This window comes from Aquarana catesbeiana, linkage group LG02 (genome assembly GCF_042186555.1).
Source record: "Aquarana catesbeiana isolate 2022-GZ linkage group LG02, ASM4218655v1, whole genome shotgun sequence".
Lineage (NCBI taxonomy): Eukaryota > Metazoa > Chordata > Amphibia > Anura > Ranidae > Aquarana > Aquarana catesbeiana.
This window is the reverse complement of record NC_133325.1, coordinates 351,605,702-351,622,539: the sequence shown is the minus strand read 5'-3', so window position 1 is coordinate 351,622,539 and position 16,838 is coordinate 351,605,702. Positions and strand designations below refer to the sequence as shown.

Sequence of the window (16,838 nt, the reverse complement as noted above, 5' to 3'; positions counted from 1 at the left end):
TTTTCGTTTTTGTTTTTTTGTTTTTTGGCGCTATAAACAATAAAAAGAGTGGCACATGTGAAAAAATATATATCTCTGCTATAATACAAGTCTAATATAAAAATGTAAAAGATCGAATAAATTTAAGCCAATGTGTATTCTTCTACATGTCTGTGGTAAAAAAAAAATCCCAATAAGCTTATATAGATTGGTTTATCGCATCTACAAACTATGGTGTATATATTTTATAGAATTTTTCTTTCTTTTTTTTTATATACTAGGAATGGTGCCGATCAGCGACTTATAGCAAGACTGCGATATTGCAGTGGACAATCGGACACTGACACTTTTTGGGGACCAGGGACACTACTAGTGATCTGTGCTAAAAATATGCACTCTCACTGTACTAATGACACTGGCTGAGAAGGGGTTAAACATCTAGGGCGATCAAAGGGTTAACTGTGTGGCTAGCCAGTGTTTTTGTGACGTGTGCTGCTTTTACTAGGAGAAGAGATGGATTTTATTCCCTGACAAAATCCATCCCTTCCCCCTGTCATAAAGGAGATCTGCCTTGTTTATATAGGCAGAGCTTCGTTCTGAGTCTCTGCCCGATGGTCTGTGGGTGCCAGTGGACATCCAGTGCCCGGCACTCGCAGATCAGCTTCTGCTGTGATTAATCACAACAGAAGCGACCCACCGGTGGCGCTCGCCCCCTGTAAGCGAAAGTGCAGAATCATGTATGAATACATGATTCTGCACAGGAGGGCAGCCCTGCAGCAGTAAATCTGTTATTGGGCGATCCGGAGTGGTTAGTATCTGTTTTATAGTAACTGTGTCATACAGTTGTGCCTAAATGTTTGCATACCCTTGCAAAATTGGTAATAGTATGTACCATTTTTAAAGAAAACCTGAGTGAGTAGGCAAAACACATTTCTTTTATATCCTAGGCCCCTTTCACACATGCGGACCGTTTAGGTCAGCCAGTCATTTTTTTAGGCGGACCTGAACGGACGCTCCATGCAGTTCTATGAAGCAATGGATGTAGCGGTGACATGTCCGCTGACATTCAATCCGCTAAATTCAGACGGATGGAAACCCTATTTTTCAATCATCGGCAGATTGGATCGGATGAAAACGGACAGGCGGTCCGGTTTCATCTGATCTCCCATAGAGGAGAGCGAGGCTCTGACAGGTCCGTCTTCGCACAATGAGCAGAGACGGATCTGTCATCCGCCTGCTCAGCGGGGATCAACGGATCGATCCCTGTTGAGCAAGTGAAAATGGACATTTAATGTGTGAAAGGGACCTTATGGGAATCATATTCAAATGTAGGTCATAAAAGAATGGCACAATCATAAAACAAAACATGCCAACAAATAAACAAATTAAACGACCCTTGTTCAAATGTCTACATACCCTCAGTTCTTAATACTGTGTATTGCCACATTTAGCTTCAATGACAGCGTGCAGTTTTTTTGTAATAGTTGTCTGAGGCCCCCAATTATTGCAGGTGGTAATACTGCCCATTCATCTTGGCAAAATGCCTCCAGGGCATGCAAAGTCTTTGGTCGTCTTGAATGACCCGCATGTTTGACATCTCCCCGGAGCGGCTCGATGATATTGGGGTCAGGAGACTGTGATGGCCACTCCAGAACCTTCACCTTTTCTGCTGTAACCACTGTCAACTTGGCCTTGTGCTTAGAGTCATTGTCACGCTGGAAAGTCCAAGAGCGTCCCATAAGCAGCTTAGGTGCAGAAGAATGCAAATTGTCTGCCAGTGTTTTCTGATAACATGCTGCCTTAATCTTGCCATCAATTTTCACAAGATTCCCCTTGCCTTTAGAGCTCACACATCCCCAAAACATCAGTGAGCCACCACCATGCTTCACAATGAGGATGGTATTCTTCCTTTCCAAACATAGCATGTATGGTTGTGAACATAAAGCTCTCTTTTGGTCTTGTCACACCAGATTACAGTGTGCCAGAAGCTATGAGGCGTGTCAAGATGTTGTGGGGCATATTGTAACCAAGCTTTTTTTGGCATTGGCGCTCTGAAGGCATCTTTATGGCAACTCAACCAAGCAGCTCATTTTTGTTCAAGTATCGCCATATTGTGCTCCTTGAAACAACCACACTGTTTTTTTCCAAAGTGGCCTGTATTTCTCCTGAGGTTACCTGTGGGTTTTTCTTTGCATCCCGGACAATTCTTCTTGTGGCTGCAATCTTTCTTGGTCTACCTTGGCTTGGTATTAAAGATCCTCAAATTTTCCACTTCTTAATAAGTGATTGAACAGTAATGACTGGCATATTCAAGGCTTTGGATATCTTTTTTTATATCCCTTTCCTTCTTTATAAAGTTCCATTGCCTTGTTCCGCATGTCTTTTAAAGATTCTTTTCTGCTCCCCATGGCTCAGTATCTAGTCTGTTCAGTGCATCCACGTGAGAGCTAACAAACTCATTGACTGTTTATACACAGACACTAATTGCAATTTAAAAAGCCACAGATGTGGGAAATTAACTTTTACTTGTCATTTTAACCTGTGTGTCACCTTGTGTGTCTGTACCAAGGCCAAACTTCCAGAGAATGTAAACTTTTGACCAAGACCATTTGGGTGATTTCTGTTATCATTTTATGTTCAAAAAAGAGCCAAACAACTATGTGATAATAAATGGCTTCATATGATCACTATCCTGAAATAAAAGACAGTTTTTTTTTTTTTACACGATCGGTCATATTTCCAATATCAATGGCAACATTTCTGCCAATGTATGCAAAATTTTGAGCACAACTGTGTACTGTCTTTATTTTACAAATTACCATTTTTAACATGACCAAGGATTCTTAAAGCTCTAAGGGTTAGCTAAAGAGAAAGCACAGCAGATGTTCCTGACCTTGAGACACCCTTTGACGGAAACCTTGGCCATCGGCATTCATCATTCCATATTTTGAGGTTATGAACTAAATAATGCTCAAATATTTAACTGGATGCTATGTTCCACCGACCGTCATGTATGCTTTTAAACCTGATTTTCAGGTTGGCTGGAGCTTTCCAGTGATGCACATTGATGTTACTAGCTATTGTATGTGAATGTCCTTTATTTTTTTTTTTTTTCATGCTACCTTTTTACATAATCTAATGTTTGGATTTGCCATTCATAGGAAACATGAAAAGTAATAATACTTAGGGGAATATTTATAAAGAGATGGTCACTTGACTGATCTTGTAACTAATGGTTACAAAGCCACATTCACTGGTGTATTTGCTCACATCTTGGTTGCTGCAAATCTGGATTTCCTGTTCTTCAGTGGCAAATCCAGGTCTTATTATCAGTGTTGGATCTGTTAGGCTCAGACTTTCTTTTGACATTTATCATCTGGGGAGGGCAGATCACCAAATGTAGTATATATTCACATTTGATTTCAAAGGAGGACCTTAAACGCTCTTTAGTGCTTGCTACTGAACACATGCATTGGTGGAGATCTGATGTCCTCCAAATGTGGCTCTTCATTTCATCAAGATTTGCCCTGTGCAACCAAATATGTTGGAAGTTGAATCCATTCTGCTTGTTGTAAAAGATATTCCTGCCAGTGTATGTTTTGTGGGATTTAGTTTCAAATGGAGAGTTTTCCAGGGACTAAGGCTACTCAGCAAAATTCATTATACGGCTTTTTGACACTTTTATTCATCCAAACATAAAAGTAACACAACACTGTTTAGCATAACAGCAAACACAAATGCATTCCAGCCTCCTGACTATGTTGTCACACAGCTCTGTCTATTTATGCTTAGTACAGAACTGCCCCAGTCTCAGCCTTCCTGCTGAACTGGTTCCTTCAGTCACCAGACTGGACTTGCTGTCTATTCACGTACAGGCTGGTACTTAGTAGACTCAGACACGCCAGTCTGTTTGCATGTGGACTACCTCAGTCCCTTCAGAGTCTCGGCAGCCAGGCTGTGTAAGCCAGTCGGGCCTGGACACGTGCTTCACATTCCTCTTAGATGTAAGCTCTAACAAGCAGGGCTGTCTGATTCCTACTGTATTAAAGAGGTTGTAAACCTCTCTGTATAAGTTGTACCTATACGTAAGCCTATAATAAGGTTTATATATAAATATAGCGCTTGCAAACCCAATAAGTGAAAATGAGAATATATAAATGGTGAGACAATACAAAGTCCAAAGTTGGTGACTAAAGGTGCTCCGATCCAAAGTGCAGGGAAAAGGTGCTTCAGAAAATTCAGGTACAAAACACCCCCTCGTGTATCCCCACTCACCAGATCAAAACGACCCCCAGCTTTTCAGTCTGGTAGGTCACTTAAAGCTTGGTATAGATGTCTTAGAGTGGCGGGTAAGAAGTCAGGTCATCAGATCCAGGATTCCTTGGTGAAGTTACTCAGCCAGACAAACAAGTACCTTGTACAAGTAGTATTCAGCCTAATCAATCTCTTCCCTTGATTTGATATTGTCTACAAACTGTGCAATTGTAAGGGAGCTAACCGGAAACTTCCTTTCATAGTTCTTATCCATATGATATGCCAGATTAACTAAGTCATGGGGCTCTTTGTCCCATTTTTTCCTATGCACTGTCACTGGTATATGCCGAAGAAAGAATAAATCTTTTCCCTGTCACCAGAGGGGTCACCACCAGGTTGCGGAACCAAGAGACCAGCGCACCTATAATAAAGTTTACCTATAAGTATTGTAAATATCTCCTAAACGTGCGCCGTTTTGGAGATATTTACGGTGTTTTGCGCCGATGATGTCATTGGTGCATGCGCTGTGAAGAAGCGGACCCCCTGTGCCATTTGATCACAAGCGAGTGCCGTGACTGGCATCTCCCACGCGCATGCCATGTGGCTATGGCCAGTCACAGAGCTGGAATCCGTGGCCCTGGAAGGAAGAGGAGCAAACATGGATGCGGCCTGCAGCGGGGACGGCACGGGCTTCATTTGCGGGTAAGTGTCGCATAATGTGCTGGTATGCAATGCATACTAGCACATTATGCATTTACTTTGCAGGGGCAAAGGAAGGAAGTAAAACCCATCAGGATTTTCTTCCTCTTTAAACTGTATTGTAATTGTACTGTCTGCCCTTATGTTGTAAAGTGCTGTGTAAACCGTTGGCGCTATATAAATCTTGCGTAATAATAATGTGTCAGGCTTCAATATATATTTGCACATATTACATAACTCTTCGTATTTTTTCGAATCCAAAAGCCGAATCCAAGTATGTAATGTTATTTCATTTTTTTCAGGAAGAAGAATCTGACAATGATGAGGAACACTTGGTAGATTTAAACATTCTGAAAGCACAAAGTAATAAAAAGGCAAGTACACAAGTACTGTGTTGTTTGCAGCTGACCACATAATATAAGTGCAGTACAAATTCAGGAAAAAATACTAGCTTTTCTGAAAAAAAAAAAAAAGCTTCAGTATGAGCATTGGTCATGATGGTTCAGTGATGTGGGTTCTACAAATTCCCCCCTGACTTTTTGGTTATTAGAAAATTAGTAAATGGACATAGCAACACACTCCCATCTTTAGACATTGACGTAAAATCATTAATGGGTTCAGTTTAGTGATCTTATCTATTTTTATATTGGAAACCATTATCAAGATGTTTTCTTTAACTAAAAAAGAGAAATATTAAGTTGGAAGAAAGCAGCACTTGAGATATTACCCTTCCTTACTTTAGCCAAGATGAAGAAAAAATGGTTAGGCTTTATATGCACTTTAAAGAAAAGCTATGCTGAATGAAACGTATAGGTTCCTGTTTCTAATATCCTTCCAAAAAAGCTATTTGTATGACTGAAATGCTTATCTACTGGGTCATTGCTTCCTAAGTCGCTGGTTTCAAACTAGTGAGGTGTTCTAACATCTGCAGTTGCATTTTTGTTTTGAGTCAGTGACTTAGAAAGCATTGCACTGAGCAGATCATAATGATAGCTAGGTATCTAGCATTTTCAGAAGAAAGCCATCAAAGACCGCCTCCAGATTTCACTCAGCACATAATTGGACATCGTTGCTAAAGCCAATAAGTTTTGCAGCTAAGAAGTGAAAAGCATGAAAGATGAAGATATTTTATTTCTTTTTACCTGCATAAAGTATTAGAGATTAGTGTCTACCTGGTGTAAATAAATCCAAGAAAAAAAAAATAATTTCATGTCTTTAGAATGTTGGAGAAACCTCTAAACCAGAGGAAATTTTGGAATCTAAAACAGATGCAGCAGAGTGGTACCTGGAAGTGGAACGAGTACTTCCACAGCTGAAGGTCACAGTCAGAACTGATAATAAGGTAAGTTGTTATTCTTGTTACTTGTAATACACATATGGATTAAAGCTGACCATAGATGGATCAAAATTTGTTCGGACCAGCAAGGACCAGCTAAATTTCAATCAATGGCTGTTCCTGTTCGTGAGAATCAATCTACTGATCAACTTCTCATGAATGGGCTTGTTGGAAAATCTTTGATCGGCGCTGCAGCGTGGCTCAGTGTAGTCTGGCAGCCAAAGACTCCCCACTGTCAGACTACAATAGCACAGTAGGGAGGCTTCCTCCATCTACCTCGCTTGTGTGAATGAGGGGGCTTGTGTTTTTTTGATTAGCTGGTCAACAAAAACTGAGCCATGTATGTGTGGGCAGCCTAACTAGGAATTAGGCTGATAATGGAAACTGATTTCTTTCTGCTGTGGCTTAATGCATTTTACTGCACTTCATGCTCTGTAATATAAAAGGACTGTTTTTTTTTTTTTTTTTTTTTGGATGGTCTCCTGTACAATGTTTGGGGTCTTTATAACATTTTCAGTTTGTTTTTCAGTTTATATTAAGGTGGTGACTATGACATCACAAGCTTTAGCAGTAAGAACAGTATTTTATGTATCAAACATAATGTATTCCACCTTGTAACAAGAAAGAGATTTTGTTTATTTTTTTAGGATTGGAGGATACATGTTGATCAAATGCACCAACACAAAGATGGAATCGAAACATCCTTGAAGGAAACAAAGGTATGCTAAGCCTAATACTAAAAGTAGCTGTTGTGTAGGGGCAACTGACAGTAGACATCTGGTTTCTGTATCTGCACTTTTGGTTTCAAAGGTTTCATTTATCCCCTCCTGCTATAAAGTCTGGCTCTCTTGATGAGACCCTGTGACAGCCCCCTAGTTGCCTTAAACCCTGCTGTATTGGAAGATTGCTGGGAAAGGGATTACTGTACTAAAAGGAGAGGAATCAGCACAAGGGACACATCCTACTGACTAAGTTATGCTCCTTGTGCTAATTTTTCTGTTTTTGATTTTGGCTGCACTTAGGCTTTAAGACTCATAATGCAGCTCATCAAATTATGTTCCATCAAGCAGTAAGTAAAGTAAATTGGATTGATCGTTACTTGATTTTATTGTCATCTGAAGTAGTGTTAAAGGTTAAAATTATAAAACAGGTAGACCGCGCTGTCTCTTTAAATTGTGTGGTAGCATCCGGCACCACAAAAGATAGATTTTGCAAAGTGAAAAAACTATGTGTATAAGAAAGTGCAGCACTAATATGATATCAATAGAATAAACTATGATAAGGTATAAATAGATACCCAATGCAGTGACTCCATACGTAAGGAAAATACATATGTGTATACAAAAATATCTGTGCTCTATATAGGAAGGATCAGACAATTCCCATATAGTTTAGTTTAAATTGACAATCGTTAAAAAAATATTAGCGCTGCACTTCTTATACATTCTTATTTACAAAAGGCAAATCCACTTTGCACTGCAAGTGCACTGAAATTGCACTTGGAAGTGCAGTCACTGTAGATCTGAGGGGGACATGCAAGAAAAATAAAAAACAGCATTTTAGCTTGCACGTGTTTGGATGATAAAATTAGCAGAGCTTCCCCTCAGATCTATAGTGACTGCACTTCCCGTGCAAATGGATTTGCCTTTAGTAAATCAGCTCCATAGTGTTAAAGGTTAGTAAAACTGTGTGATATAAAGTTTTAGAAATAATAGCCTACAATAAACAGAAAAGCCAGCTAATAAAGCCTACTGCCATCTATCTGTGTCCGGTGTATTTCTAAAGAAACCCTGCAGGTGAATTCAGTGCTTTGTGGCCCCCCCTATCCTCCTAATGGATAAATATTTTTTTAAATAAATACACATTGCACTTGCTTTGCTATCAGTTTTTTACTGTCCTCATATCTATAACTGTCTGGCCTGTCTAACCAACGTTTGTTGTGTTAGTGGAGATTAAATGGAAATAACAATTTTAATTCCGACCTAGGGGTTCTATGTAAGTTTCTCTTTTTTTCTCTTGCTGCTCATTATAACTGCTGGTAACCAAACATATTTTAAAGAAGCCCATTTTCTTCACTTTTTAAGTGTCAATGACTTGCATGTAATTAATGAAATAGAAAAGCTAGCTTAAATTAACTCTTACTTTTCTCATGCATCGCAAAATAACAAGGTCATATAACTTCCCCCTCCCCAGCAGCATGTACTCGCCTTTCCTCACTCTCCTGCCACTCACTTCAGCTTCCATGAGTCAAAGGAAAGCCCTGCGTATTCTCCAAACCAACTTCTTAGAGTTTACACAGGGCTGATTAGGACTATCTTTCTGCCCCCATGTGACAATGCTGGACGAATAACCAGTAGTGTTATATGGGAGAAGGGTCCCAGAAGTACCAGGTATTTTTTTTTTTTTTTACTTCCTGATAGTAGACAGAGCAGAGGGGAACAAAGATAATGTGAATTTATGCTGCTGAAAGGGAGAAAGTTTAATGATCCTTTTCCCACTACATGCACAAGGTAAAGGATTACATTTTGCATTCCAACCAATATGCCCTGACATGTCATTCATCAAAGTCACTTCACAGTGATTTTGAAGAGAGGGCTCTTGTGTATAATTTTGTAGGGCAGAAACAACGAATCAACATAATCGATTATGAAAATTGGTTGGTCATCCGATTAGTTAAACTGCATACAGAATGCATTATTTGTTTACATGTCAGAAAATACAGGGCAACTCACATACATATCAGTATACACAGTACAGCACACATACAGCTCAGTACACCGTTCATACATGTCAGTAGGTGCCTTAGAGCTTGTGAATGTGTAATGAGCAATGCCTCATGAGACATGTAGTCCTGGCAAGGAGAAGGATATGATTTTAAAGGCAGAAGTTTTTTTACCTTGCTATAGGGGAGCTCTATATTATATTTTGTGGCTAGCTATAGGGGCACTCTGAAGACAGGAGGAGCAAGAAACGCCGACGGGGCACCCCAGAAGAGGAAGTACGAGTACTGATACTTTTCTTCAAGTATTCCCTCGATATCAATTACCGATGCCTATTTTTAATGTTGTGGCAGGTTTTTTTTCGAATTAATGAAAAATGATTACTGTTTCTTTATAATTAGGAAGAATAGTTCTTCTGTGGCTTTGAAATGGCGCTTCTTCAGTGCAATTTCAAAGCCGCTGATCAGTGCGTTTTGGACCTCCGATTTCATTGTGGGTTGCGACTTCATTTAACAGAAGTCAATGCAAGTCAATAGAATCGCAAGGAAGGTATCGGTTTTAGTATTGTACCATTTGCATGAGTGCAAATGCTTTAATATGGCCAGTATCAGTGCAATGCTAGGTTATATATCTCTTCTGTCCTGTTATAAGAGTAGATTAGATATTTTGTTCCTTCACCATATATTTATATTTACCACTACATATAGATAGTCAAGAATAAATTGTCTGTTTTTTTAACTTTACATAATAACTAAATTATACACCACACTTTTTTTTTTTTTAGGCTTTTTTTTATCCAATTTAGGCCCCTTTCACACTTGTGCTACTTGGGACTGCAAAGTCGCATGACAAGTCGTACCCCATGATTTCCAATGAGTACCATTCATATCTGTGCGACTTCAAGTCACACCGACTTCAAAGTAGTCCCTGCACTACTTTGGTCCGACTTTGATGCGAGTTGAGGTCCATAGACCTCAAGTTTACATTGCATTCCCTGAAATCGCTGCAAAATAGCGTCAAGTTGCTGCAGTGTGAAGGGGACCTAATGGAAACAACAATCGACCAACTAATCGATTACGAAAATAATCATTAGATGCAGCCCTACAATTTTGTGTTTTCTATTACTGCTGTAAAGGATTCTAGTTCTAGTTTCTAAGTAATGGGTTATCAGGTAAAAGATCCTTTACCTATTTCACCTTTTTCCTAATATGTAAAATGCCTCAAAAAAGGAAAGTAGAATATAGATTCTGTAAGCATATATTTTTTAATTACATTGTTCACCTTAAAGTAATTTTAGTGGGATTTTCATATTTATACATGCATTCATATGTAACATCTTATGCTTTTTCAGTAAATGACGTCTATTTTTTATACATTGTCAGGGTTATCTGGACAAGCTTCACAATGAGGTCAGCAAAACCTTGGAGAAAGTGGCTAGTCGTGAGAAATATATTAACAGCCAGCTGGATCCTCTGGTTCAAGAGTATCGAGCAGCACAAGCCCAGCTAAGTGAGGTGAGCTTCTGAGTTTATTATATTTATCCTAAAGTGATTTTGGAAGTATTCCTGAGCCCATACAGTGATGTCCATCACAGAATCATGTCTGTTTTTAATGTAGTGCCGTCTGAAGGCCCAGAGATCACAGGGTGTCCAATATTGTGTTTCCGCCTTGTCCCTTTCACATAGAGATTTCTCCAGATTCCTAGAATCTTTTGATATTATGTACTGTAGATGATGATATATTTAGTGTCTTTGCAATTTTATGTTGAGGAACATTATTTTGAAATTATTCGACAATTTTTAGACCGTTTTTCACTGATTTTTGAACTTCTGCCTATTTTTACACGCGAAACACTCTGACTCTAAAGGCCCATATACTGTTAGATTTTCTGCAGATTTTTGTCTTCAGATTTACAAAAACCATATAATATGAGGTCAAACCTTAGGAGTTTCAATTTGTATGCAATCAGGAGGGCCCTTGCACTACATGGTTTTGGTAAATCTGAAGACAAAAATCTGCATAAAATCTAATAGTGTGTATGGGGTCTTAGATGCTTTTTTTTTTTTTTACTCAATCATTTTAACCCAGTTAGCCTAATCATAATTAATCTAATTAGTTGCCAGCTTTTTGTTGCCCTGCCCTAACTTTTTTTCAAGACGTGTTGCTGGCATGTAGATTTTACACAGCATCCTAACTTATTTTGGAATTTAAGTTGTGTGACCAAAAGGGCTTTTGGCTATACTTCTCCTTTGATTGTAACAGAAAATCTGGTTTCATTGTTTGGGTAAATTATGGGATATCATTGGTCATACAGGGCAACTACTTCCCTTTTTGCTGCAGTTAACTTGCTCCAGTTTTTGTAACTGAATTCCTGGACTGGTATGCTTTTCCTGAAATGTGCTTTTTCTGGGCACAGTCCCAAATGTTTTGCCGTTTTTTTTTTTTTCCCGGAAAGCAGTAGGGGTCAGCAGATTGCTAGAGTTAGCTGATGAAGAATATATTTTACACCAAATAATAATTTTACTTCTGATGTCAATTAATTATTAGTTCAAGGGCATTTCAACAGGAAATAGTGCAGTGTACCAAGTCTATTTCAGGGGCAGACCTTTAGGCCTGGTTCACACCTAATGAAGGTTTCATTTTGCATATTCCAGGTGCATTTTGCTTTTCTCAATACACAATTTTGATTAAAGAAAAATTATAAACTGCGCTAAACAAAAAATATTAGGTAAGGTGGAAGTGTTGCCTACCACCAGCAAATATTGATAGAATTATGAGAAGCAATAATAAACACAGAAAAAGTCCAAATCTTCAAAGATAGTAGGATGTTCAGCTTAATTGTAGGTAACAGTCCAAAATAAGCTATGATTGCCCTTACCAGAACTTCAGTGATAATGAGCGGATGGCATAAAACCCTGCCAGGGCCTTAGGGATAATAAACCAGTCAGCACCTTCCGTTTTCAGATTAAAGTCCCCTCAATGGATGCAGGAGAAGAAACAAACAGAAAAAAACGACTCACGGTGATAAGCAGGCTCTATGTCAAACTAGGAGCTGATCAGTAGTTGACAAGGAACACTGGCAGTCAGGTATCCAAATTGTGATCTCAGCAATATCGCCAAAGGTGTGCTAGAGGTTATTGAAGTGGAACTACTTGAATTAGAGTGAGAAAGTAGATGCAGACTGAATTTGATTAATTGAAGTCCATGGAACCAAAAAGCAGAAAAAGGTCCCTGGCCCTTTCCATAAAATGCACAGATGTGAACGTGACCCATAGGAAACCATGTTAAATGGACTGTAGTGTGTTTCTGCAAAACTGAAAATGCACAAAAAAATGCATAGGTGTGAATCCGGCCTAAATGTGTTTTTTATGTTTTTTTCTTTTTTTCCTTTTAGCTAAAAGAACAATATCAGCAATTAACAACAAAAGTAACGGAGAAGACGCGAATTCTGTCTGAGGTAAAGCACTGGAATATTATATTTTTACTTTAAGGTAATTTACAGCCATTCAGAAACTTTCATACCTTTTCACAATTTAATTTATATGTCCGTCTATTTGACTCTTGAAGAAGAACTCCAATTGATTATACTGGTAAGTCCGTAAACACTTCCATTGCCAGTATTTGCAGTTTGTGGGATTAAAACCTATTCTTAGAAGACTTGCAGTCAGAAGCATGGAGAATGTGGGAGGCTCCACCCTTTCTTCAGATAACATGTTGTCATACACAATGGCTATTGTAGTCTTCTCACCAGGACAGACTTTTACTACACAGAGCTCACTCTGACAACAGACATTAAATCCGTTTTGTACAACACTATCTGAGGTTGGTTGGGCTATGGCAGTGGAGCACCAATCCTGTCCCATGTGAAATATCAGTTCAAGCAGGATGTATTTTATGCAGCTTTTTGCACCTAGAAAGCTACACCTCCCTGCAACATTTCCCTATCTGTTTTATGGTGTGTGTAGCAAGGTATCCTACTTTAGTGTATACAGGGCAAGAGAACAAGGTCTTCTCTCATGTGCTTATCTGTGTACAAGACTAACAACAAACACTCTAGGGTGATGTTTCAGGTACACTTGGTTCAGCTACAAGCTCATGATATTGGTTGAGCATTACTTTCTACTTTAGACTAAAATTGTGTATTGAGCTGAATGACGGGTAAAATAGGAGTGTTGTAATGATATTAGTACCAGAAACACAATATGAGGGATATTGGCTGAAGTTGTTTTGACCATCCCCATGTACTTGTCTCACTACTCAATGTACATTTCCAGGATGTTTTATTACAGTGTGCCCAGAAATCCTTGTATATTAGCTGATCATGCTGTATAGGATGTAAACAATATAGGAAAAATCCACACTCAGGTTTAGAGAAGTATTAGAACTGTGTGTTGCTCTAACTTGGTGTAAAATTCAGAAAATGTCACCTAGTATGATCTAAATCAATACAAATTACAAAAATAAATTAGGAAAATACACAAGTGTGAAAACAAATAATCAAAATATGTATGTGTGATCACATACAGACAAAATTCAAATATAATGCAAACAAAAACGTCCATACAAAAGGCAATACAGAGTGATACATTCTCGTGATCAATTCCCTTGCTTGTGCTGTGAAAGGAATATCTTGTTCAGACATTGTGCTGCACAACCCACGGTGTGCGCAAAGAAGCTTACCGGATAGTTATGACCCTAAAACTAAACCCTTGTACACACTGATAGTTTATTTTTTCGTTCAACCCAGCAGGGCTGAAGGAAAAAAAAACTGACAGCTCAGGAGGAACCGCTGTACAGCAATATCCCCTGCTTTTCTATTGTGTTCTAACAGGGGGATGCCCCCCCCCCCCCATTTGAACACTCTGGTCAGTGCTCTCAGTCAGTGGCTGAGAGCACTGATCAGGATTCGACCGGCAGAACTTTCTTGGTCATGCCCCATTGATAGAAGCCCGACTCCAGTACACATGGGCTGAATGTCGGCAATTTATATTGAACCGGATGATGCGGAATACACATTTGGCCTGTGCGTACTAGGCTTATGGGTGGTCATAAAAGACTCTTCTAAAGCTTACCTTTTTATGACCACTCATCTGACAAAAGATGTATTTCTTTTTAGGTTACTGAAGAGCTAGAAAAAGTTAAGCAGGAAATTGAAGAAAAAGGAAGTAGTATCACTGATGGCGGTAAGTACTAAATCTAGGTAATGTTAAACACAGAAACAAACAATGGATCATAGATTTGATTTTGTTAAACAATCTTTTGCTTGGAATGATAATTCAGCCCATGAAAAAGGTGAATTTGGTCACATTTGATTGGAGAATCCACCATGATCTTTTCAATGAATATGATCATTTGTCAATCAAGCTATTAAACAGTTATGCCGCGTACACACGACCAGTTTTGCCGTCGGAATAAACCCCGAAGGTTTCTCCGACGGAACTCCGACGGAATTCCAGTCAAGCGGTCTTGCCTACACGCGGTCACACCAAAGTCCGACCGTCCAGAACGCGGTGACGTACAGCACGTACGACGGGACTAGAAAAAGGAAGTTCAATAGCCAGTAGCCAATAGCTTCCGTCTCATACTTGCTTCAGAGCATGCGTCGTTTTTGGTCCATCGGAACAGCATACAAACGAGTGGTTTTCCCGATAGGAATTGGTTCCGTCGGAAATATTTAGAACATGTTCTATTTCTAGGTCCATCAGAATTTTCGGAAAAAAAAAGTCACACACGAGGCACGCACACGATCGGAAAAGACGATGAAAAGCTTCCGACATTCCGCTTGTGTGTACGCGGCTTTAGTGTTGTTTATTCCTTAACGATACTTGTGGTTTTTGATTTTGATTTTTCCACCAGCCATGATCTGCCTGTATTGCATAGAGACCCAGTCATGACACCACTGGGTCTAAAATAAGCTATGTAATGAAAATAGAAAGGTTTTTTTTTTTAAATATCAGCATATTGGTAAGGAGTGGAGGGAGGATTGATATAACATACATTAAAGGCAGAAAAATGACTTGATGGCCAGTTTCCACATTCGCACCAGACAGTCATTCATGTGCACCATTTTTCCCAACTTCAGCTATCGCTAGTACATTGAAGTCGTGGAATTCAGGTCTGTACATTATAATGCAATATGGCAACCTTGCTTTGTCAATGCATCATTTAGCAATTTATAGCACTTTTGTCTGCAAATATATTTTGACTTTTTTTTTTTTTTTTAAATTAAAGATGGTTCTTTACATACTGTGAATGCAGGTTGTTATTTGTATTTCAGCTCCACTGGTGAAGATGAAGCAAGGATTAAACAAGCTAAAACAAGAGATTGTACAGATGGATATCAGGATTGGTGTAGTAGAACATACTCTGCTTCAGTCCAAACTGAAAGAGAAATCAAACATGACCAGAGACATGCATGCCACAAACATTCCAGACTCATCTATAGGAGACTATTAAACTACAGAACACTTGTGCCTAATGTCCTTTTTTTTTTTCTTTTTTTTTTTTTTTTTTTAACAGGTTTGATTTTTTGTTTTTATGATTTAGCATATATTTATTTTATTTTGTAAACTTTGTTGTTTTGATTGTATGTTAATAAATATCTTTCGTATGTTTAATAAATTAGTAGTAGCTGTATACAGATGTACAAGAATGAAGATGAGCATGACTGACTGTTGCTTTGAAAGGGTTGAATCAAAGAGTATATCAGGCACTGTGTTAGTTGTCCCCAGTTATACCAGGATCCCCTTATCAGGATCCAGGTTCCTCTTCAACCCCCTCTAGCTTAGCATAATCACATATGTGACTTCAGTGACGTGAGGCTTTTTTCGCTGGGCTGCATATACATGTATCTGTGTTTGTGCTGAGAGTGCCATCCCAGCACGAAGGCTGAGTTGTCACTAATAGCTCTGGGTTTCGTACTAAAGATCAGAATCCAGAAGAGCCAGTTCTTGAGTTCTTTCTCCTCTTGAATGGAGAAAAAAAAACAACAGCGTGTCTTTCTCTCCTTGCTAGAGAAGATTGTAAACCAGAAAAAAAAGTTTTGTTTAAAAAAATAAAGATCAAATAGCTAGATCACAGTTTGATGAAAGTCAGTTTCAAGATTAGGGTCAAAAGACTGGGTCCGTGCATTTTAGGTAGGATTTAAAAAAAAAATTGGTTTAACAAATTAGCCTCAGTGTGTTTTTTAAATGGGATAAAAATAAATAAATGCACGCTATTGTTTCTCGGCCCTGTTGCAGGTACAGAAAATAAATAACATACATATTTGTGGTATCGCTGCGATTCTTAGGAGTAGGAGAATTTGTGTTGAGTTGTTCTTTGGTGGTAGGGCATGGAAATGCAAGAAATGTACTGCTAAATTTCAAAAACATTGATTTTTTAAAAAAAAAATATTTTGGACCAGTTTTCATTTGAAAAAAAATTAAACATTTTAGAATTTGTTTTACCTTCTCTCATAAAGAGGTTAAAGCCACTGTAAAACAAAGTGCTCCATATAAAAAAAACGAATTACCTTTCCTCTTCCCTGTGTCATCAATGTTTGCAGTAGAAAGGATTAATAGCCCACTTAAAGAGGAACTTCAGGTGGGTCTGTAAAAAGAAAAAGGCAGCAGCTACATGTGCTGTAACGGCTGAGTTTTACAAAATGGGTACTTACCAGCCCATGTAGTCCAGAGCTGTCTTCGTACAACCTGAAATCTTCAGCAGCAGCTTCAGGCCCGTGCCACCATTTTGGACTTGATAGTCAGCTCTGACTATGAGATGCATGGATTAGAGTACACTGTTCAAAAGCATCCTGGCATTTGTGGCATATCCCAGGAGGCTGTAGACAGGAGGGGGACCTGGACTCA

The 16,838-nt window shown here is 38.8% G+C and overlaps 1 protein-coding gene across 1 annotated transcript in view; it reads left to right on the top strand.

Annotated features, from left to right (window-relative positions):
- The window catches only part of IFT57 (intraflagellar transport 57), a 29,051-nt gene extending 12,736 nt beyond the window's left edge, over positions 1-16,315 (top strand). The window contains exons 6-12 of the mRNA XM_073614976.1: positions 5,235-5,306; positions 6,152-6,274; positions 6,916-6,987; positions 10,371-10,502; positions 12,383-12,445; positions 14,105-14,171; positions 15,266-16,315. Of these exons, the coding sequence (XP_073471077.1) occupies positions 5,235-5,306; positions 6,152-6,274; positions 6,916-6,987; positions 10,371-10,502; positions 12,383-12,445; positions 14,105-14,171; positions 15,266-15,444 (708 nt within the window). The 3' untranslated portion in view covers positions 15,445-16,315. The remainder of the gene's footprint in view (positions 1-5,234; positions 5,307-6,151; positions 6,275-6,915; positions 6,988-10,370; positions 10,503-12,382; positions 12,446-14,104; positions 14,172-15,265) is intronic.
- The last annotated feature ends 523 nt before the right edge of the window (positions 16,316-16,838 follow it).